The sequence below is a fragment of the Ambystoma mexicanum genome, chromosome 9 (genome assembly GCF_040938575.1).
Source record: "Ambystoma mexicanum isolate Mex_15411 chromosome 9, UKY_AmexF1_1, whole genome shotgun sequence".
NCBI lineage: Eukaryota > Metazoa > Chordata > Amphibia > Caudata > Ambystomatidae > Ambystoma > Ambystoma mexicanum.
This window is the reverse complement of record NC_090931.1, coordinates 1,173,370,943-1,173,396,100: the sequence shown is the minus strand read 5'-3', so window position 1 is coordinate 1,173,396,100 and position 25,158 is coordinate 1,173,370,943. Positions and strand designations below refer to the sequence as shown.

The window sequence follows — 25,158 nt, the reverse complement described above, 5'->3', positions numbered from 1 at the left end:
GCTTTTTGGTTTCAAAATATCAGCCAAATCCATCATGTATGCAAGTCAAATGTTATTAGCAATTCCATTTTCAGCATAGTGACAAAGTCCAATTTTAGTAAAGCTGAATCGTAAAAAAAACTTGGCAGATTTGCACCAAATAAGAAATGACTTGGGCCGCAGCATCGACTCGATTTCTGACTCTGGTTTGTGGTCAATCCAACCAGCAGATTTTTTTTTAAATTGATGGGGAAGTGGGTGCCCCCTGCTCCCAAAAAATTGCAATATCTCCCATGCAGCATTGCAGCAGAGAGGTATTTCAGGGGGAAAAAAAGCTGACATTTCTATCAATAATTCTTTTGCTAATCATTTTTTACTTGTTGGAGAAAACAAAAGGTTTGTCAAGGGCCTGCCAAATTGGATATTCTGAGAACAATACACAAAAAAATTGAAATGTTATTAAGAAAACAAAAACACATTTTGTTTTCAGCCTACTCCCATTCAGAAAAAAGTGCAGTTTTTTTAAAGCCATAGTGTGGAAACCACTAGGTAGATTTCAACCAAATAATAAACAACTTGGCCACAAATCGCTGACATAATTTCCTTGACTGGTTTGGAGTAAATCCATTCAGTCGTTTTTAAAATGTTCAACAGAGACGGAGGTGGACCCTGCTCCTTAAAACCATTAAATCACCATGGTGCTTTTCAGCACAGAGGCTTTTCAGCTATGAAAAGGCATCTTTTTTTTTGCCCAATGTGGGCGAATCCCACGATAATACAGGCAGAAGGTGAAAATGAAAGAATTAAAAAAGCTATTTAGACAAGGAAAAAGGATGCCATTGAGCTTTGGAATTAACTCCCCAATGACCTTAGAGAGTCTAATAACCTTCTTGACTTCAGGAAGAGACTCAAAACTCTTATGTTTATTTAGTCACTCCTAGGTGAACACTGTTTGTTTTGAAAGACACCACTTAGAAGGCACTATATAAATACCAACCGCAATAGCAATATCAATCACATCAGGCAAGAGGTCTTGAGTGGGAAAATAACATCCTGAGGTAGGTGTTCCTTAGTTTTGTTCAGGCAGGGGACCCTCTTTTAGGGATAAATAGGATTTTCCATAACCATCTTATTGTTTTGAGAAATAAAAGTCTATGGCAAACAACAAAAATGCCACTGTGTCCTAATCTTACTCTTCATCCCTTAAAATGTATTGAACTCTATTTAGAACTAAGTATGAAATATGAGTCAATTTTTCGATTGGGTGAATTTAAGAATGTAAAAAAAAATATTTTGTATTTCCTTTTTAATCTTGGGTGTTTGTAAAGCTGTTGTGTGCAACTTTGTAATAACTTTAACACACTTCAGGATTCGAAATTGTGGGGAGGTTGGTGCTATTTGGCTCCTGCTTGGAGCCTAGAAGAGCTTGTTTAGCTTCACACCAACCACAGCGAGGAGCTACTTTTGGCTCCACATGCCGTGGGCCAACTGATGCCGAAGAAACACACCTATGTGAATTTAACTGTGCATGTGGGACAATCTATATGTAAAACATTAGGACACATCTATACGACATTCAAAGCTTAAAGGGTAATAATAAATAGACAAAATAAAATGTTTGCATCCAATGTGGAGGTGAGATTTGTGGAACGCTATGTACTAGCTCCTCATTCCCCAGTGGTAGTCCTGGTCACTGGTTAAAGCAGGATACCCAGGTACTGCTATTAGCTCCTGCTTTTCCAACCTTAATTTCAAACCATGTACTAAAAAAAAGGCTTAACATCTGATGCGCATACATCTACTGGTTGGATCAATGGGTGTTTGGTAACAAATTAATGGTGTGACATGGCCAATGGCAATGGCTAGTGGGCCCAAAAGAAAACTATTGGTGCAACATGTACAGAAGCCATGTCTGAAGCCTATAGCTACAGAGACCTTAAGAAATAATGCAAAGTGTACAGAGGCCGCGGCTGTGTGCACCAACAACTGGCCATGGCAAAGGCCATAGTAAGTGAGGCATCAAGGAACAATTAAACATGGTGAAGGCCATGGCTAGTGGGTCCAAAAGAAATCAATTTGTGCAACATGTACAGTGGTCATGGTCAAAGGCCATGGCTAGTAGGCCCTTAGGAAACCATAATATAACAAAGTCCTTGGAATTCAGTGAAAAAAAAAAACATTTGTTAAGAGAGAGTTAAGGTTATCCGATTTAACATAAGAAAGCCCCAGAAATTGAGCAGTCATATTTCAAGCAATTGCACTTTGACTATGTGCCCCTTGTTGCACAGCGTATGACCCCAATATTGACATTCCTGGTGACATCACTAATTACATCACACAGCAAATCAGTGACAGCATTACTAATGACATGCAAGACATCACTGATGAGATCAATAATTACTCATACATAACATTATTTATTATATAATTTAGAAATGTTTTGTTCACTTCTTTTGATACATATTTTATTGTACTAAACTTGACAATAACACCAGCATAACATGGAACAATACACTGATACAGAAGTATCATATCTTTACGTGTGGAGCATTTATTTGTAATCAAATTTCAAATAAAAGTATTTAAAGTTATACAAATGGTTTGAATTGCATGTATAAGTAAGGAATTTCAATACTTAATTGCAGCGGAAGTACCAGATTCAGGTTAATATTTTTCAAACATAATATAATAAGTATAGTGTAGTAGCAAACAAATAAAAATAGATAGAAGTAGAAACATGTTTAATAGTAATTGTTATGACAATAGTAAATGGACACATTTCAATGTATAATTCTCCTTTCTGTAGTGAATACATTATCTTCTATATGACAAGTTTTTTCAAATACATGATCACATATAACAGACAGAATGTGCATGTGTGCATTTTAATAGTATACAATCTAAGTACACAAAGTTTGGTTAATAGACAAAAACAATCAGTTATTTATAATACATAATTATATTTATAGAAAAGTAAACAAGATTAGAAAGTATATATTTAATTATAGCCATGGCAATAGTATAAATAATAATTTTAGTAACTTCTTTCACAAATAAGTTTCCTATGTTTGTTCCAATATAACAGATTAACTTCCAAAGTTTGAAATGCTTATATACTACTCTTCATTGTATGGCTGCCAATTAAGAAATTAAAATTGTATGTAGATTGAGTGCCTTACACTGCAGTATTATAGCAATTTAGCCCTGTAACCTGCTCTGCTGTTTAAACATAATTTCTTGCTTATGTGAGGTAGATACCTTTGGAGGTAAAGTGCATGTCTTTGCAATTAAACCCTCTCGTCTGGCTTTTTGGAATGCTCACTTTCTCATCTCTTGCTTCTGACATGTTTCCCTTTTGGCATAGGCAAGCAGGATCTACACTGTCACTTTCGAAAAACGTCCAAGGTTATCTGAAGTCATCACATTGCTAATGCTCACACTTGCCTCAATGCTTACAGGAATCTTTAAGGAGTGTAAGCACTTTGACTAACTGAGTTACGGCAGGGTGACCTCACTGATAATACTGGCTTACATGAAAGTGTGTAGCTGGTGTTAAAGGCTGATATAATGAGGCTTTGTTCTTTGCTAGCAGGATGAAATTAGTGTGCAAATTTGACCTGCTGGGACCACCCCTTACATTGTAAAGTATGAGTCCTGGTGGGTATAAAGGCCGGGCGTTCAGAGGGAAGGGGATGCTCAGAGCGTTGTTTCTTGTGTTGCTGTTGGGTTTGTGCTGTCACTGTTTTCTACTAATAAACATGTTCACCAATCCACTGGACATTGCTGACCTCATCTTGACCAACAATCTCAACCTCCTAGAAGTCTCAGAAACTTGGTTGCACGCGGCAGCTGGGTACTCTCTTTCACTGGCCTTTTCCGACAATTATATGACCTAAGGACAGACAGGGAAACTGCCAGAGGAGGTTGATTCAACATTCAAAACATCATAACATCTAGGCATAAGAGAAATATCCACATTCCAATCCTTCAACTAAGGGGATGTTCGCACAGTAAAAATACCCTCATCGGCCAAAAGCACACAGACCATACATATGCTATACCGACCACCAGGTCCAGTATCCTCGCTAGAAAAAGAGATCACCCTGCTAATTTTTAACAATGTCAAACCAGGATCCAAGATTATCCTTCTAGGTGACCTCAACTTGGGCCTAAATATAACAATGCCTTGGCGACAGCTAATACGATAACAGAATTGGGTTTTCTGAATCGCATCACTTGCCCCACACATAATAAGGGCAGAACCCTTGTTTGGATTGCAGATCTCAACTGTGATATCAAGGTCCTCTCTAATGCACCTTCTGCCTGGTCAGACCACCATGAGACCACCTTCAATGTTCAGGACCTACCCACTGCACAATCCAGCCCAGCATGCCCCCCGACAGGCCCTAACCAGAAATAAAAAGAATATTACAGTAGAAAAGATGCTACCACTACTCAATCCTATCACTAACCCTGCAGTAACAAACACCCGCAAAAGTTGGTACACTTGTACAATCTCACCCTCTCTTAGGCCATAGACAAGGCAGCCCCACTAAAAATAGAGAAAAGCCAAACAATCAGACCACCTAAACACTTGGTACACCATAAGCCTAAAAAAGCTATGCAGCACTAAGAGAGCAGCTGAAGGGGCATGGAAAAATAAAACACCAACCTCAACAAAGAGAAATTTGCATGACCATCAACCAATTACAAAAATGCCATCCACCAAACAAAATGCAATACTTACAATGAGAGAATCTGCAATGCAAAATAAAGAACTAAATAACTTTTCTCTATCATTCGTGAACTGGAAACACCTGTTACACCTGATGAACAATGTATCAAAGACACCACATGGTGCTTTAACATCCAAAAAAGCTCTAGTAGACAAAATTACTCTCCTCCAAAACAAAATTGACTTAAAAAAATGTAGCCTATATGTTGAAGCTCAACACTTTGACAGTACTAACGTCATTACAAAACAGGCGACTAAATTCTAGTTCACTCAGGTATCAGTACCAAGAGTTATAAATATAATTGAAAGCCATAAACCTTCAAGATGTCAGGGAGAAAACCTGCCCACTTACTCTTATCAAAGAAATGGCAGCTGATATGGCACCTTTCGTCACACGCTTCATAAATTCCTCATTTGAAACTAGCACAGTCCCAACAAACCTCAAAGATACATAGGTCCGCCCACTTCTAAAAAAACCTTCACTAGATCCCAACACACCCACCAATTATCGTCCTATTACCATGATACCGTACCTACTCAAAATCTTGGACAGGGCGGAATGCCTGCAAATTCAAAACTACCTTCAAAAGAACAACCTCCTTGGCCTCCGCCAATCGGACTTTAAACCAGGTCATGGCACAGAAACAGCTTTCATCAACCTCAAAATCCAAATGGATGAGCTAAGGGACAAAGGAAACATAGCTCTCCTCCTCCTGTTAGACATTTCTGTGGCCTTCAATCATTGTCAGCCAAAATGCCCTATGCAAGCACCTTACATCTGCTGCACATTTCTCGAACAAAGCCACCACCTGGATTAAATCCTTTCTCTCAAATAGGACTATGAAAGTATTCTCAACCACAGCAACTGCCAATCCAGCCCCAGTCACATGTGGAGTGCCCCAAGGCTCATGTGTCTCTCCCACTTTGTACAATATCTTTACAGAGCCACTATTTGACCGCTTAGATAGCTTGGATTTCACCTACACTAATTATGCAGATGATACCCAAATACTCATCCTCCCTCACAGGCTCCTACATCTCTGACTCTAAACTCTTGAACAAAATCTACCAAATCATTCAGGCATGGTTGGCCATTCATGGTCTATGTCTGAATGATGACAACACCGATCTACTATTAATCGGCTCTCAAAACCGAGTGAACAAACTGCCCACTCAATTCCAATCCTTCATCATTGATAACAATACCATCCAATTTGCTAAAACAGTCAAAACACTAGGGATATACCTGGACTGTAGCCTAAGCCTTACTAAACCAATCAATACCACTGCTTCCTCAGTAGCCTACACAGCTAAACGTATAACCGACTGCAGACCTTTCTTGTCACCTGACAGCTGTATCATCTTAGCCAGAGCACTTATCTTATCTAAACTAGACTATTGCAATTCACTTTATAATGGAACCAGTCTACGGAACATTAACAAATTGCAAGTACTACAAAATAATGCATTAAGAGTTGCCCTTAACATTCCTAAAGCCAACCACATCTCAGCCTCAAGACAACTCATCCAGTGGCTTCCAGTGAAGAGCTAAATCACGTACAAAACGCTATCCCTTAACCATAAGTGCTTAGCTAACTTAGCCCCTAAATAACTAAACTGCAAGTTCTCTAAAAACCTATCTGACAGACCCACCAGAGCCGTCAATATGAACCAACTCATGATACCATGATATAACCTTGAAAAATCTGGTGGCAAGATCTTTCCCGTTCTAGCTGTCAAACTTTGGAATGATCTACCATCTGACATCATTACAGAGACAGTATACTGGACTTTTTATAAAAAATTGAAAACCTGACTAGTTGCACAAGAACAATCTCAGCCCTAGAGTCAGATCCCACCTAGAGTCAGATCCCATCCTTTAGGGTTCCGCTCCATGACTTTTTTTCTAACTCACTCACTGATAATTGAACCTTACGATTGTATCTGTCTAACTGTTGCAACATGCATCACCACGGTAGGCTCTCCTGCAAAGTTTATCAACATTAATACCTCTATAAAACGGGCAATCTTGTATTTCACCACTTTGTTCATAGTCACATGACAATTGCAAATGTGACATTATTTACCTGACAAACTGTAATGGAGATAACTTGTATATCAAATGTAACCTGTAAATTGAGTGTACTCAAATGTAAAATGTCAACAGTAACATAAATTACCTGTGTCTCAACTGTAACATGTAAAAAACTGTGTATTCTCAACTGTAACATGTAAACTTGCGCCCAGATACCTCTGGATTTGGAGCGCCATATGCATAAATTAACTAAACTAAACTAAACTTATTGTTAGCACAAAGCATGCATCTATTTTTCAATTTGATCAGGTGTTTCATGAACCCATTCCGGAAATAGTCAGAGTCTGTAATCACGTGTTCTTTGAGTTCGTGGTGCCCCGAAGTTAGGATGGCTTCATCAACTCTGCCACCTGACTACTTTAAGGTCCTATTTTGTAAGTAGCGGAGGGCTCATGGATATCTTTCACCCAGGAATTGCCAATGTTAACCACTGGTCCTTTTTCCCTGGTATTGGCAACATGGTAAAGCCACCTGTCCACATAAACTGTGGATATGCCCTGACAAGTGTCTTCTTCATAGACCATGTCTGGGGAAGTTAGGTATGCCTCCATAATTGTCTTTAGTTAATAGACTTTCATACTTGTGTCAGAATTATTGAGCACAATCATGCAAGACCACCAATCCTTGCACTAGAGGACTCTTAAAAAATGCCCTCCACAGGAAAGCCTTGCATGGACAGAATCCAGGAAGTAATTATGGAATTAGATACATTTCCAGCATGTATCCTGTCACTTTGCAAGTATTGCAAGGGTTGGTGACGAGTCTCTACAATAATGTGCTCCCCCTGGATAAACGAGCTGTGGTTTTTAAATGCCCATTCTGTTGCCAGGAGTGCCTTTTCACAGTTGTTGAATTTTTCCTCAACAGAGGACAACATTTTGCACATGTAAAACATAACTTGACCTGTCATGCTTTTGATACAATACCCCTATCAATCAGGTTTCTGAAAACCCAGTCTTCAAGAGGAACTTCTTATTTTTAATGGTGTAAGCCCAACAAGGAAATAGGGAGTATAACGAACATCCGCTCGATTTTCTCTCTCATCGAGTTTCATTAAAAAGGCAGGTTATATAGCAAAAACACGTCATCGTTGACGTCAATATGCGTGGCAAACTACAAAAACCTACTTGCGATAGTGATAGGTTTAAAGGGAACATCTAAGTATATATTCCATACTTGTTCAGGAAAGTGATTGGGTCCCTAACATCAAGTAGGGCAACTTAGCCCTCCTCTAGTGCAAGTCACTACTAATGTCATCAAATACACACCGTCCTATTGGTTATACAAACTATAGGGCTCTCTATTACATGACCCTCTACAATTGGTTGTCACCATTGTACCCCTCTGTAATATTCCACACACGCTAGCATCACGCAGGCTGGAACCCAGGTGCTAGTGGGCTGGTCATAACCATGGCTTCCCACCAAATTAGCCTGCCATCTATCATCACTCTTGCGGTCTGCCAGTCAATGTGCCCTTTGAACATTGGCCTTGGAAATGTTCTCTGTGCCTGAGAAAAAAAGGGAGAACAGACATACTTTGTCTTTTGGTTTCAATGTAGCTCAACTCACTATCTATTTTCATCCGACCATGTGACTTGAGAAAATGTTTCAGAGCTTTTCTGTATTTGAAATACTATTAAATGATGAACCTCTGACGTCTTCAGTGTTCTTGCTCCTCACCTCAGACAGGAGTTTGTTATTTTCACACGTTTTGTAGCTACTGCATGAACATCCAAGCTCACAGTGGCCTTGACTTCCTGATGCTGGGCCAGCCAAGCTCCTCTTGAATCTACCTCCATCATTAAGTCATTTCCAACTGAGCCACACTCAAAAAACATTTTTATTCAAGGGTCCAGACTCTGCTAAAGTGTGTTGTGGAACATTCATATTCTATTCATTCCTATGCATATACATTGGCACATCACCAAAATCTATTGACTATGTAGCCAGCCTTTAAGAATACTTTGTCTACTTGCGTGAATGCGTCTGCCCAATTGTAAAATGACTTGGCATTTTCTTCATCATTTTTGTAGCATGAGCATCTTCATCTCGAGCCCGAAATGTTGCTCATCTTTAACACCTCCACCTTAGATCTAATAGAATGTTTATGTTTATGGTCTTCAGCCTCTTTTCTGGATGTGTCAGGTCTGCTTTGCATGATGTCACCAATCTTCTTTCTTGCTCGTTTTTTCACACTTCCTCCGGGATTTTATTCTAATTACCATCATATTGCTGTGAGTGCATATATTGCTTCCTCAATTGGAAACTCACTTCCAGGATTTTTTTCGGTATGGCTATTTTCACTGGCACTGCAAGTGTTTCACACTCTGCCTCCCAACATATAGGCAACATGGGGGCAGAGCTTTGATTGGGGGTACTTGTCATGATCTCTGCTTCCAAAAGGTCAGGGTTTTCCCAACTCCCTTGGAAGCAGATCCATAACCCAGGTTCCGAGTGCCAACCAGTCCCAATTGGGACCTTTTGGACCCAGTCCTGGCGCCAGTGGCACCAGGCTCATAAATATGCCCAGTCCCAGCGCTGGAAGCGCCGGGCTCATAATGCTTGGGTGGACTTACCTGCAGCAGACCATGCTGCTTACTTGCCTGCCAGTTGAGCCTCTGATCCTCTTCTGTTTGGAACTACTTTTCCTGTTGGGTGGGGCTGGAGCCACTCCCTAGATTTAGAACACTGGAACTCTTCTGGAAGGCAGGAACTCTTTTCTTACCAGGAACTCTTTTCTTACTTAGGCGTGGCTGTGGAAGGAGACACCTAAGCACTACAGGAGGCTATTTAAACCACACCCGGTGGATGAATCTTGCTTTGCGTTATTCTGCACCCTCTGCAGCAGGACGCTCATCGTGTCTTCTGCATCCAGTCCTGGGCCTAAGGAAAAAGGCTTACCATCCTGAATCCAGTCTTCAGCAACACCTATAAAGACAAGAAAGAACAGGTTAGCATTCCGGCATCTGAAAGGCAAAGGCTTACCATCCTGAATCCAGTCTTCAGCAACACCTATAAAGACAAGAAAGAACAGGTTAGCATTCTGGCATCGGAAAGGCAAAGGCTTACCTACTCTTCGTGCGCTCCGGAGGTCTTCATACTGCATTCCGGCATCTGAAAGACAAAAGCTTACCAACTCTTCGCACGCTCCGGAGGCCTTCGGCGCTGCATCCGCATCTGAAAGACAAAACAAGGTGCGTTTAAAGACATTGGGGAACTTTAATACTCACGTGCCATTACTCCTTTCCACATCTAATCCAGTGGGTATTCCGGCACCCTGCAGCCGCTCCGAACTCGTACCTGCAAAATAAAAAGACAGTTAGAGCGCATCGTGAAGCAGGCAACAAGCGCTTACTCACGTACTTCCAGGCGCTTCTATTCATCACACGGGCTCCATCTTCAACTCACTTCAGCCCGTCATCCGCCATCGCCGGAACCCTGCAAAACAAGAGACATCATTACTAAAGACTTTAAAAAGACATTTGAATGACTCGAAACTTACCGTTCGTGCAGTAGACGACGGACAGCAGTCCTCTGAAGTCAAGAGGCCTGCGCTACCTATCCAGTGAAGAAACTGGCTACAGCACCCTGTCCCGAGGCAGATGGAGAGCTCGGCATTCACTTACCTAAGGTGAGAGCGTTAACCTTTGGGGTCTACAGGAGAGGAGACGAGGAAAGAGATAGGGACACCCCAATAACCCCAGTTCATTAACCCCATATTTTCTATCTGCAGACATCTTACTCTACACGTCAGGCATACAGTGCACAGAGGTCCAGCCCAAAGAGCCAACCAGGTGCTACACATCACCTTTGAAGATACGGTAGTCGCCCAGTCAAGACCGGCGCCTCTGCGAGAATCAGGTGAGCGTTACAGAACGCAAAGCCTACCACAAAACTCTCGCCCAGGCGCTATGGAAACTTCGGATACTGACCCCCTAGCCCGGTTACTTGGGGAACTAAGGGCAGAAGTGCATGCAACTCGTCAGGAAACAAATGCTCTAAGAAGGGAACTAATTATTTCCAAGGAGAGATCAGACAATCTTGCTAGACAAGTGCTACAGTCACAAGCCGGACAGACCCCGTTACCCGCATCAGGGGCAAATCTTCCTTCAACATCCTCTATGAAACCAGTGCAGATCAACCTACCTCGGAATGTACCTCTGGCTCCGCCCGAGCGATTTTCTGGTGACCCAAAGAGGTTTGCAGTATTTATCAATCAGTGCCGGTTGCACTTCTTATGCCGGCCAGCAGCCTTTCCAACTGATCAAGCTAAAGTAGCTTTTGTACTTTCGTACCTTAGTGGCAATGTGGCAGACTGGTCGATCCCTCTAGTTCATCAAGATGATCCGGTTCTCCATGATTTTCAAGCCTTTCAGCTTAGTATGGAAAAACTGTTCGCAAGACATTCACAGGGACAGGCCTTGGACAATGAGCTTCTTTCGTTGCGACAGGGTAATCAAGACCTTTTGGCTTATATTGCATCTTTCAATAGACTAATAGTGGAAACTCAATGGCCTGAGGACAAAAGGATTACGCTGTTTTATAGAGGTCTACGTGGAGAGCTCAAAGACGTTTTAGCCCAAGTAGTGAATCCCCCACAAGACTGTTCGGATTACATAGACTTGGTTGTTCAAATAGATCACAGGCTGCAGAACAGGAAGGCCGATCGTTCCAAGTTTGATGCTCGAGTATTTTCCAAACCGCCAACTCCTTCCAAAGGAGTAGACTCCGGGGAATCCATGCAAATAGGGGGTCTGAAAGGTCCTCTAACACAACGGGAGCGGGAAAGGAGGAAACAGTTGCAATTATGCCTATATTGCGGAAACTCAGGGCACTTTCTTCGAGACTGTCCGGTGAAACCTGCCAAGAAGGCAGTAGGAGCTGCAGTTACCAAAGTTACAAACTCTGAGCAGGGAAACGACCTCGCCCGACAAGAATAGAGGTCCTCTTGCCGAGCGTAAAAACCAGTTCCGTGACCTCGCATTTCGTGATACCTATGGTCCTCATTAGCCCTGATAATCCGGATCGATTACATGCAATTGAAGCTTACGTCGACAGCGGTGCCATCGGCAATTATGTGGATCATGAAATGGTTTTGAGGATGAATCTAACTCTTTATCCCAAGGCTGTAAAGGACGTCATTACTACGGTGGATGGTACGGAGATAGCCTCCGAGCCAGTAACGCATACCACTCAAGAAGTGACGCTAGTAAGTCAAGATGGACACCATGAGAAGATCGTGTTCGATGTGATCAAGGCCCCTCAGTTTCAGATTATTCTAGGAATACCTTGGTTAGAGAAACACAATCCTCTGATCGATTGGCGAGCAAGAACGGTCCAGTTTCCAGAATGTGTCTCTACTTGTCACCCTCCACCTGGTGTTGCACTGGCCGCAATTTCTTCAGAGACTCCCCAGTTACCTCCCGAATACCTAGAATACCAAGATGTTTTCCGGAAGGATCAGGCTAACTCTCTACCTCCTCATAGGTCTTATGACTGCCAGATAGACCTGATACCTGGATCTACTCCTCCTTGTAGTAGAATTTATGCCCTCACCGAGCCTGAGAACCTTCACCTTCGACAATACCTGGATCAATAACTGGCAAATGGGTTTATTCGTCCTTCCAAGTCCCCTGCTTCTTCAGCTTTGTTCTTCGTTCCAAAAAAGGAAGGAGACCTTAGAACTTGTATCGATTATCGCTCCCTGAACCAGATCACCGTTAAGAATAGATATCCGTTACCTTTGATCCCTGAACTCCTGGACCAAGTCAGAAAAGCATGCATATATACAAAGCTGGATCTTAGAGGAGCTTACCACTTGGTACGAGTAAAAGAGAGCGATGAATGGAAGACGGCCTTCCGCACCAAGTATGGGCTATTTGAATATCAGGTCATGCCCTTCGGACTTTGCAATGCCCCGGCCGCCTTTCAATATTTTATGAACGATGTCCTCAGAGAGCTCATAGATGTATGTGTTGTTGTTTACATTGACGACATCCTCGTTTATTCTTCATCGGAATCTGAACATCGGAAACACGTGAAAATGGTCCTCGAAAGATTGCGTCAACACAAACTTTTCGCTAATTTGGAAAAATGTGTTTTCAACGTGACTGAAGTTGAATTCTTGGGATTCATATTATCACCTGGCGGGGTGCGTATGGATTCAAAGAAGGTCGATGCAGTTCTCAAATGGCCATCACCATCCTCCGTAAAAGGTGTGCAAAGCATGTTAGGCTTCGCTAACTTTTACCGCAGGTTTATCCCCGAGTTCTCTCGAATAGTCCAGCCCATCACTGCCTTGTTAAAGAAAAACAAACGTTTTGAATGGTCTACCGAGGCGGAACAAGCTTTCCAGGATTTGAAGACTAAATTTATCTCTGCACCAATCTTAAAACACCCTCGCCCCGAACTCCCCTACATCGTGGAAACTGATGCTTCAAGCCTTGCCATGGGGGCAGTTCTATCACAAAAGGACCCGGTAACCAATCAGTTGCATCCCGTGGCATTTTGGTCCCGCAAATTCTCGCCTCCTGAAGTCAATTACACGATTACTGACAAGGAACTTCTGGCTATCAAGTCTGCCTTTAAGGCTTGGCGGCATTATCTGCTGGGGGCCCGACACACCGTTACTGTGATTACGGATCACCGAAACCTGCAATATTTGAAAACCGCAAAAGCCCAATCCTCTAGACAACTCCGTTGGGCATTATTCTTTGCCGAGTTTGACTTCATAATTACCTATCGACCAGGTACAAAGAACGGTAAAGCCAATGCCCTTTCTCGGATGGGAGTGGAAGAACACTTGATCAACCCTAAACCTGTACCAATCATTCCCGAACAAAGAATTCTGGGTGTAATCGCCACAGAATCCATAGAGGAAGTTAAGGATAAAGCCAGGCAACTTGTAACTCCAGCAGATATACAGAATTGGCATCTGCAGGGAAAGGACTTTGCAGTAAAGGACAACTTATTGTATTTCCAAGAACGATTATACCTACCCAGCACAGATTTACAGAAAAAAGTAATCTCTTGTTATCACGACTCTTTAATGGAAGGTCATCCCGGTATAGCCAAGACCTCAGAAAAGATCAAGCGCTACTTCTGGTGGCCGTCTTGGAAAAAAGATATCAGAGACTTTATAATGTCCTGTGGAGTATGCGCCCAAAACAAGAGTCAAAAGGAAAGACCAGCAGGCCTCTTACGCCCTATTGACATCCCACCTCGCCCTTGGCATACGCTTTCTATGGACTTCATCACCGATCTACCTCCATGCTCCGGATACAATACGATTCTAGTAATCGTGGACTTATTCTCCAAGATGGCGCATTTCATTCCGCTCAAAGGCTTGCCAACAGCAGCAACTCTGGCCCGAGAATTTCTCGAAAACATCGTCCGACTGCACGGTTTTCCTTCGGTTCTAATTTCGGATCGAGGTAGTCAATTTATTTCTCATTTTTGGCGAAGTTGCTGTCGGTCGGCTCAAATTGATGTGAGACTATCGACCAGTCACCACCCTCAGACCGACGGACAAACCGAGAGGACCAATCAAACTCTGGAACAGTATTTACGCTGCATGCTGCAACAAACTGAAAAAACTTGGAAAGATATCCTTTGGATAGCCTAGTATGCCTACAATAACTCTGTCCACTCGGGAACTGGGAAAACCCCGTTTTTTCTTTTGTACGGCAGTCACCCTCGAACCTCGGAGTTGGATCCCCTCCAAGATCTTGAAACACCAGCAGTAGACTACCTGCATTCTACAATCACCCAAGCCTTTAAGGAAGCTGTTTCTCACCTTCAAAGGGCTAAAGAACAATACAAGAAAGGAGCAGATCAACATCGGAAGGAAGCCCCTCACTATCAAGTAGGGGATCAAGTCTGGTTATCCACCAAATATCTATCTCTAAAAGGGCCACGCACATTCAACCCAAGATACCTTGGTCCCTATTCCATCACTACCATAGTAAACCCAGTAGCGGTCAAGTTGGATTGGCCCCCACACATGAAGATACATCCGGTCTTCCACGTCTCTCTATTAAAACCCGTGCAACCTCAAACCCGACTAACCAAATCTCCAAAACCTATCCTAGTGGATGGAGAACTCGAGTTTGAAGTCAAAAGCATTCTGGACTCCAAGATCTCCAAATCTAAACTATTCTACCTAATTGACTGGAAAGGCTACGGCCCCCAAGAGAGATCCTGGGAACCTGCTGAATATGTCCACGCTCCTCGCCTAATCAAAAGATTTCACCGAACATTTCCTGACAAGCCAAAACCCCCGGAGAAGCCCGGTTTGGGAGGGGCCTTGAGGGGGGGTACTGTCATGATCTCTGCTTCCAAAAGGTCAGGGTTTTCCCAACTCCCTTGGAAGCAGATCCATAACCCAGGTTCCGAGTGCCAACCAGTCCCAATTGGGACCTTTTGGACTCAGTCCTGGTGCCAGTGGCACCAGGCTCATAAATATGCCCAGTCCCAGCGCTGGAAGCGCCGGGCTCATAATGCTTGGGTGGACTTACCTGCAGCAGACCATGCTGCTTACTTGCCTGCCAGTTGAGCCTCTGATCCTCTTCTGTTTGGAACTACTTTTCCTGTTGGGTGGGGCTGGAGCCACTCCCTAGATTTAGAACACTGGAACTCTTCTGGAAGGCAGGAACTCTTTTCTTACCAGGAACTCTTTTCTTACTTAGGCGTGGCTGTGGAAAGAGACACCTAAGCACTACAGGAGGCTATTTAAACCACACCCGGTGGATGAATCTTGCTTTGCGTTATTCTGCACCCTCTGCAGCAGGACGCTCATCGTGTCTTCTGCATCCAGTCCTGGGCCTAAGGAAAAAGGCTTACCATCCTGAATCCAGTCTTCAGCAACACCTATAAAGACAAGAAAGAACAGGTTAGCATTCCGGCATCTGAAAGGCAAAGGCTTACCATCCTGAATCCAGTCTTCAGCAACACCTATAAAGACAAGAAAGAACAGGTTAGCATTCCGGCATCGGAAAGGCAAAGGCTTACCTACTCTTCGTGCGCTCCGGAGGTCTTCATACTGCATTCCGGCATCTGAAAGACAAAAGCTTACCAACTCTTCGCACGCTCCGGAGGCCTTCGGCGCTGCATCCGCATCTGAAAGACAAAACAAGGTGCGTTTAAAGACATTGGAGAACTTTAATACTCACGTGCCATTACTCCTTTCCACATCTAATCCAGTGGGTATTCCGGCACCCTGCAGCCGCTCCGAACTCGTACCTGCAAAATAAAAAGACAGTTAGAGCGCATCGTGAAGCAGGCAACAAGCGCTTACTCACGTGCTTCCAGGCGCTTCTATTCATCACACGGGCTCCATCTTCAACTCACTTCAGCCCGTCATCCGCCATCGCCGGAACCCTGCAAAACAAGAGACATCATTACTAAAGACTTTAAAAAGACATTTGAATGACTCGAAACTTACCGTTCGTGCAGTAGACGACGGACAGCAGTCCTCTGAAGTCAAGAGGCCTGCGCTACCTATCCAGTGAAGAAACTGGCTACAGCACCCTGCCCCGAGGCAGATGGAGAGCTCGGCATTCACTTACCTAAGGTGAGAGCGTTAACCTTTGGGGTCTACAGGAGAGGAGAAGAGGAAAGAGATAGGGACACCCCAATAACCCCAGTTCATTAACCCCATATTTTCTATCTGCAGACATCTTACTCTACACGTCAGGCATACAGTGCACAGAGGTCCAGCCCAAAGAGCCAACCAGGTGCTACACATCACCTTTGAAGATACGGTAGTCGCCCAGTCAAGACCGGCGCCTCTGCGAGAATCAGGTGAGCGTTACAGTACTTGGCTCCACCACTACACTCCCCCCTCTGTGCGATTCATCGACCACTCTCCCATCATCCATCACATTTAGACATCCTTGTCTGAAGAAATGCTTCTTTGGGACCCATATCTTTATGTCTCCTTTCAGGCATCCTGCTGTTTTCACATGCTCATCTTTATTATAGGACATAAGCATGTATTGTCCATTTGGACTGCAGTAGATCCATTTCCCCACAGGCTTCTTGTGTTTCTTTGGAAATAGGAGCTTCGTTCCCTCAGGTGCATGAATGCTGGCCTTCACCTAGTCTGTGATCTCTTCATCTGTCAGTTCCTTAGTTTTCCATCCTGATTCGACATCAATTATGATCTTCATTCCTACTGTCTTCTTTGCAGTCTTCTTACATTGTGAGATAATTATCCTGATAACACAAAATCCAAGCAAAACCATCACTATCAGGGTTCCAGGGAACTTGAACATGTCCGCCATCCATTGTGGAACCCATGAGAAGACTGATCCAAACCAACTGTCATCAGCAATGTCTTCCACTTCATCTATCATCTGGCCGTGTAATTTTGTCAAGCAACGTTATGGCCTCTGTCAAGGTGCCATTCTCGTCATCATGAGAAGGTATGCATGTGCAATATTATTCTCTGATCAAGGGCTGGTGGTGATTTTGTGCCCAAGAAATTTCTCTCTGGTCTTACACTATTGTGACTTCTGAATTGGTTTTATTCCGGTTTCTGCAACTGGACCAGAACATGGCAAATTTCTACAATATGATTTTCCACAGTCAAGCTCTTGATCAATACATCATCTACATAGGCAAGACTTCCCCTTTGTGCCCAAGTCAGGCATGGCCTTATGAAGGAATATATTTAACCCATATACATTCAAGGGGTGTTCTTGTCCACATATATTTCTGCCCCCCAAAGGTAAAGGCAAGCTTGTACTGGTCCTGCCTACTCACAGGGAACTCACAGTTATCATCCCAATAAGCATTGGATGTATACACTTTTAACCCTTGGATATGCACCAGCCCTTGATCGATGTAGTTAAGTGACATCTTGACATGTGGACCCATTTGTTGTTGCTTAGATGTAAGTCTAGGCCATCTGCTTCTTGGTTGATTTGGCCTGCTATAAATCAATTTGCCTCTTCAAAAGCCCAGCACCTGAAGATGTGTTCTTATCTTACATGAGCAGAGGGGATAACTCTGCTCCTTTGTATCATGCGGCCATCTCCTGTACCAGGTCAATTGTCATTGTGCTTGGGGAGAGAGCACAAATTGAATGTGATTGTGACTATTTCACATCCATTAGCAGCAGTTTTTGTTGACTCAGTTGTCACCTGTTTACCCCAATATGCTTTTGTCAGGCACCAGCTCCGCCCCCTTTCTAGCTCTTCAGAGTTTCAATGGAATTCCCAGATGTTGTGTAAGTGTAGGGGGAAGGTCACTGCTTGGCCATTTAATCTGACCAGTAAAAGTCTTTTGTGCTAAATCCAGCTTTCAGCTCCCTTCCTAGGAACAGCTTAATACATGACACGTTTACATTCTGCATTTATATACGTTTAACCTGCTTTACATCTCACAGTAAATTCAAGACATTTTTCTTCATTTTTCCTTGTGCTGCTTGTGACAGTATTTTTCCATAGGTTCAAAAGTCACCACCTTCATTAAAGTTGGCGGCTGAATTACCTCTGTCAATGGAGTTTCCTCTGTAAAATGTTAATTGCTTCTAAGCTGCTGAATGCACACATTTCTCCTTGCAGCTCTGTTTTAGTAGGCTTCTGGTTTTGGAATTTGTCATCCACACACAGGGACCATATCATTTTATATTTCCTTTTTCTGAAACCAATATCCAGTTACTTGAGGATTCAGAATGACATGCTGGTCTTGTCTCTGCTAAAAGTGTGTTTTCATATTTCTGCACTATGTTGGCTTAACTCAGTCAAAGGCAGTCCCTGGTATCATGGGAGCTGTAAGCATATCCCACATTGTTACAAGTCTGACCGTTATGGGTGTCATCAGGGACAGATCCATGAGAGGGGTATCCCATGATTCAGTGAACAGGTGCACATTGATCTGTATATGAGGATTCCTTCCTCTCAATGTCAGCATTTGCTGAACAGCAATGACTAGGGTGTTAAAGGAAGTGCTATCACAACCATAGCCTTCTGGCATATGGAGAGGGGCATCAAACCAAGCTAGCAAAGGAGAGTCTGACAATGGGAAAGAACATCTGCTGTGGGTGTTTCTTGATCACCCTCGTAATGTATCCATTCATACTATATCTTAATTTCAAGACCTTCTCCGTGAACCTGAGAGCAAGCAAGAGAGCAGTGCCTGTGCGCAATGCCTGTAAAATGTTCAAGTCAGAAGATGATATGCATGCATGAAGACCTCTTTCGGGTATTACATTTGAAAAGGGAACACGGTCTTGGGCAAACATCAAATCAATGGCATCCCTCGATGGGTGTGCTTCCCGGAGACACAGGAATGAAGAAACTTAAAACCCACTCACATAAAGACCCACGCATGGTTGTTTTACCAATTGATTCATGCACTAATTTCCAATGAAATGTGTCAAATACAGTTCAAACTAAACAACATCCATACATTGAAGCTGTCATAGATAAACATTCCTAGAGTACAAGAAAAAGTTAATATATCAAAAAAGGGAATCTTGAGAAAAGTGACCTTGATATACAGGTCTGACTTTGTCATTGAATTGAGTTTAGAGATATAGCGCGGGTAGTTAATCAATGCAGGATGGACAGAGGTCTGACTTTGTCATTGAATTGAGTTTAGAGATATAGCGCGGGTAGTTAATCAATAATCAATGCAGGATGGACAGGAAATGTATTCATGAGGTGTTGATCTGCAGAGAATGAGCTACATATAGAATGACTTAGAGAAAGAGACAGAGAGAGAGAGAGAGAGAGAGAGAGAGAGAGAGAGAGAGAGAGAGAGAGAGAGAGAGAGAGAGAGAGAAAAGGAGACAATATCCAATCTATATTTATAAAATTGAAAATGTGTGGGTTTGTGGCTGGGTTTGTGGCTTTGGGATGCATTTTTCTTTATACAATTCCACACTGTTTCACCAATCTGCACCAATATTCGCATACTTACCTGTTTACAGATATTACTGGCTATGTCACATGTGAATACCCCATCCCTTTGCCTGGATTTCAGCACACGTCAAAATGTGTTTGTGGGTTTGTGGCTTGGCGAAACATTGTTCCTTATACAATTCCAGACAGTTTAACCAATCTGCACCAGAGTTTGCACAGTTGCCTGTTAGGAGCCTCGAGATATTATTGGCTACATGCCATTTGGATACCCGACCCCATTCCCCAGATTCCAGCAAAACTCAAAATTTGTTTGTGGGTTTGCGGCTTGGTGAAGCATTGTTTTCTACAATTGCACACTGTTTCACCAATCTGCACCATGTTTTGCATAGTTACCTGCTAGGACCCTGCAGACATGACTGGCTACATAAGATTTCGCCACCCCAAACTTTTCCTGAAATCGGCAAAACATCAACGTGGTCATAGAAGGACAGGCCCTTATCCCTAGAACGCACTGTTTCTGGGACATGTGCACTGCAATGCACTGCAACAAACTACACCACACCAGGTTGAGGCAACAGATGGGGAGAGAGAACAGTAGGTCCAAGTATGCAGCAGCACCCCAACTCCTGTCGCTCCCCAACGCCTGCTCCGGGGCTATGTCAGCAAGCTGCACATGCCCATTATCAGTGCAGTCTACTTCAGAGTGCTGTAAACCTACTTGTTCTCATGCGCCCTTCTACCCCAGGTTCCGGCGCGCACAATAAATGAACAAACAAACAAACAAACAAACAAAGCATATCAAGCGATATGCGTATCGGAACAGTGACCTACATGTTCATAGCTTGTCAACAATTGATAAGAGTGTTATCATGTCTGTCTGCAGAACCAGTTCAGAGAATGAGTACTTTTTGTGAGTAGTTTATAATACTTACTTAAGTGAGTTACCAATGCATCCATGTGTGGATTATTTTAAAATTGAAGAATAAGTTAGATAATATATATTTACCTGTATAAAAAATAGCGCAATAGCTTCCTAGTAATACGTGTCAAATAACTATCTGAGTACCTCAGCAAGTGCCCGGGAAAGAGCCTTGTGAGACATGACACCAGTGGATCAAGATAGGGTGGAGACTTTGAATACTGGGAGACCGTAGTTGATTGGTCTGAAATGTTGGAGATCACTAAAGCACAGTTCAAATCATGCAAAGATTGACAAGATGAATAGCAACGGAAAGTTCAAAAATGAAAGTATTGAGCAGTGGATGGAACTGCGTTGTGACATGAATGGATACATGGATTATGTATCGTTTCATAGAGAGTCATTCTAAAAATGATGTTTAAGGCGGACAGTCAAGAAAGGAAGGGAGCTAGTGACAGACACGAGGTCCCAATTGTTTTATATTTAATGGGAAGAAGAGAGCAGCACCCGCATTCTGAAGGAAGGGGGCAATGTAAAGGATGCCTAAAAGGTACTGGGATAGTGAAGTAAATAGCCAGAGATAAAGCAGTAGCATTCAGAAGGATAACATACGTAGGACGATAGAGGGTACGAGAGAAGGGAGACGGGCTTAATCTGGGCCACTGCGTGTGTGCATGTTTCTGGGGGGGGGGGGGGTAAGACTGTTTTCTAGGTCTCATCATCGAATCATGGTTGTTGGTGCATTTGCAGTATTGGTTGGAAAATCATTGGGGCTGGCACATCTTTTTTTATCGTACTGGTAAACACATGTCTATATTTCGTACACTTACAAGAAAATGATTTCCTGCTATAAAGCATCATAACACATTGCATTATCACAGTGATGGCTGTATCCAGATTCCAGTTGTAAGAAAGCTCCACTCAACATCGCACGCCCTAAAAGCAATTTGCACTTCATTTCGATAAGTAAAGAGTCTGTATTTTGACATGGCATTGTTATATCATGTTGTTAACAGCACAGCCTGGATCGATCGTATTTCTTCATTCTGTATGTTAGGGATATCATCACTTACTCTACCTATCTCCTATTCAGTTGATCTGGCAACTTTAATGTATAACGTAAACACATCTTGCAATCGTGACTGCATTCATATTGACAGAGCCGTCTAGAAGGTAATGCATATGTGACAATCTAATGGTATATTTTCTTCAATTGCAGGGGAGTGCATGGCCATTTTATGGGCGCTCGCCCATGGGCTAAAGGAGATGAATGCCTTGTCGATAATATGGCTGATCTTGTGGGTAAGCAGTGCAGTAGCAGGAACACATTTTCTCTGAATAGGAAAGACCACATTGCTGTTTATATTACTTGCAAATATAAAAAAGAGAATGTCCATGCATCATTGCTACGTTCGTCACGAAAAAAACAGCCCGTGTTTTCTACAGCTCAAAAGAAAATGTGTCATCTTCAATTACTCTTTGTCACAATTGGGATATCTAAATTAACATACCCCATTCGAATCTCCATTAAATATGCCATTCCAAAGCTTCCCCTACGGTGCAATCCATACCTTTACTTAAAACTGGTATAAAGTGATTCACATCGTCACATCTGTTGATTATTTATTGTTTCAGAAGTTCTTACAGGAAAAAAAACATGTTTTATTGAATGTAGCATGACTAATAAATATGCACAATATCACGCCTCTCTAACAGTGTTTACATGTGCAAAAACAAACCATGTGCATGTCATTTTAATCTGGGGTACATGAACTGATACAAACATATTGATGAGATGCCCTGTATGTCAGAAGCCATCAGGGAGGTATCCAGGATCCGGATGGATGCCATGCGGCTATGTTGGTCATCAAAGTCTGAGAATCACTACAGCTTTCTTTTTCTCAGTTATGCAATTTGATAGGCAGGGACATTCCTTGTTAGATGTGTCACAAGCCAGAGCTTGTTGGTACATATTGTCAAATGAAACTATTCAGTTCAGTCTGGGTGCCCCAGAACGAGTATGAGATTGATCCTTGTGGGCGTGCGACTTGAGCTCAAGCTGCCACATCTTCATCCACTGCTTCTGTCACAGGATCTTCACCTGCTTTTTTCTCAGGTGTCGAAGCATACCCGCTCTCTCACATCACTGCATGTTGATTCCGTCCCTACGTGATGTGCTGCTTGGGTCACCCGGCTCTCTGGTATTGTTGAGCTGGTTTGGTCTCTCTTGAGGCTAGGACATTGAGGCACTCAGACATTGAGCTGTTGAGTGTTCGGTGGCCTGTCAGATGATGGATTCCAGAGGGCTACTGTTTAGATGCTATTCAGCCTGGTTTTTGCTGATTCCCTTTGCTCTCTAAGAGTGTGATTTACAGGCATAATCACCTTGCAAATTAGTATTAAGAGATCTTGTTTTCCCCTGGTACCTTTTGTGTGGCGCAGCATGTGTCTGATCTTGTTGATGCTCTTTTATATAGGTTTTGCAGGTTTTTTACAGCCCTTTCGCCCTATTACTCCTTTGATCTCCTGTGACCCTCTGTTAGTGCAAAGAGCGTCCTGGTGTTTTGGGTGTATTCTGGGAGATGTGACTTATAGGCAGCTCCGTTATACAAACTAGCTTTACATTGTGTATGCTCTGATATTGTATATGATTATGTCCCTGTTGCATGTATGTTAATATATGATATGATATGATATGGTATTTATAACGTACCTATACACAAGTGTTCCAAGGCGTGATCAAAGAGGAAAGCGCCTATGCGGTTACCATTATTGTCACTCGGCTAAAGAAAGAAGTATGTTATGGCTGGTGTAAGCAGGATGAATAACCAAATGGAATGGCAAGAGGGAAAATAGTGGGACTTGTGGTTGAAGATGTTGAATTATATTGTGACACGTGTTTGGCTTAGCACATGGACACCATGCAGCACTGCATATAAATGGGAATAGGCCAGGTCTAAAAGTGTCTTAAGAAACTGAGGATAAACCAACTCTTGATATTTGGTTTGGCCATCCACATTGATATTATTGGTAATGAAGTACAGGTGCCATTGTCACTTCATGAAGTAGGGATATCTAGTCTTCATCCTTTTTCTGCCACAATGGTAGCTTCAAAGCCATATGTCATGCAGGCGATGTGATGTTGGGCTGCTGAGAACTGTTAACTTGAATTTTACCATGAGTTCCCATCTACAGGTTGGGTGAGGGAGGCTTGGAAGGATCATACTGACTGCAAAGGTCACAGAGCCATGTTGAAAGAGGGGAACATTTACTACTCTCAAATATTTCCTGTCATTGAATCTGGATTCACATCTATTCCATATCTGATTGCCAGGCAAGATTTCAAATGTCCCGTCCAGCAATGCTATTCACAATCCTGAAGAGAATAGGTCTGTCCCCATGACAGTATAAATCCCGTATATACATTGATCAAGTCCAACCCTGCAGACTGTGGAGTGGCATTTGTGGGAGCTTCAGCTATGCGGGATGATCACACAACTCCAATTGTAGGGATGGGATAGGACAACAGGGTAGCTTCAAAACACAGTCTTATGGAGGGATGGCTCTGTCGGGCTGCTGAGAACGGTTCACTGGAATTTGACCCTGGATCACCACCCCATGTTTGGGCAAGGGTGGTTGATGGGATTCTGTGGGATCCGGGGTAGCTCCTTACCCTGTGCCCCAGGGTCCCTATGAAGGAGATTTGAGGACCCAACCAAACTTCCACTCGGATTTTGTCTTTCAGACCAAGAGTCTCCTGTACTTTGGAGGGAGCATCCAGTTTGCAAATTATTTTGCTAATATGGCCCTCTCCTTGAATATAATGTATTCACATCCATCGTTAACTTTAACCATTCCAGTATAGTTTTTGCCATGATGTCCCACATATGTTCTATACCTCACAGTAAGGACCAATTTATTTTGACCCATCTTGTTCACAATTCCTATACCAGAACCAAAAAGCAGTTGAGTCAAATAAAATAGAAATACAATGCTACCAAGCAGTCAGAGCATTACGCCGATTACATCTAAACTTAAGGAACTGAAACTGGCCCCAATCTTTCTTCAGAGAAAGAAGTGTCATCTTCAGGAGAATCAAGAGAGCATCATAACACCACCTCTGCGTGGCAGCTTGCCAGAGATACAGAAACATGAACATACCAGATAGGCTGGAGAGTGAAAAAGAGACTGGTAGAGAGGCGAGAGGAAGGGGTAATGGACAGAAATCAGGAGACAAGGCCCAAAGTAGAAGACACAACTCATTTTGCTATTCCAAAACTCTGCTTTAAAAGTTCATCAAAGGCAACAAAATATAATCTTTGAATCAATGTGCTATATTGACTTTCCTCAAAAAAACTCCAGACTTTTATCTATTCTCCACTGAGGACATTGAGTTTGTCCGATTTTCACTGGACCATACTGTTTTTGTGGCAGAGGTAGGGTTAAAATCTAAAGTGGTAGCAAGGGCAATATTGACAGTCGCTAAGAACCTCCAGAAATATGGCTTAGAGGTCTGTACAACCTTACCTGAAGAAGAACTAGATCCAAACGAGGGGGGA

General features: G+C 42.8%; 1 protein-coding gene across 1 annotated transcript in view; it reads left to right on the top strand.

The window, feature by feature from the left end:
* The window catches only part of KYNU (kynureninase), a 1,315,291-nt gene that overhangs the window by 380,281 nt on the left and 909,852 nt on the right, over nt 1–25,158 (top strand). The window contains exon 4 of the mRNA XM_069617389.1: nt 21,819–21,901. Within this exon, the coding sequence (XP_069473490.1) occupies nt 21,819–21,901 (83 nt within the window). The remainder of the gene's footprint in view (nt 1–21,818; nt 21,902–25,158) is intronic.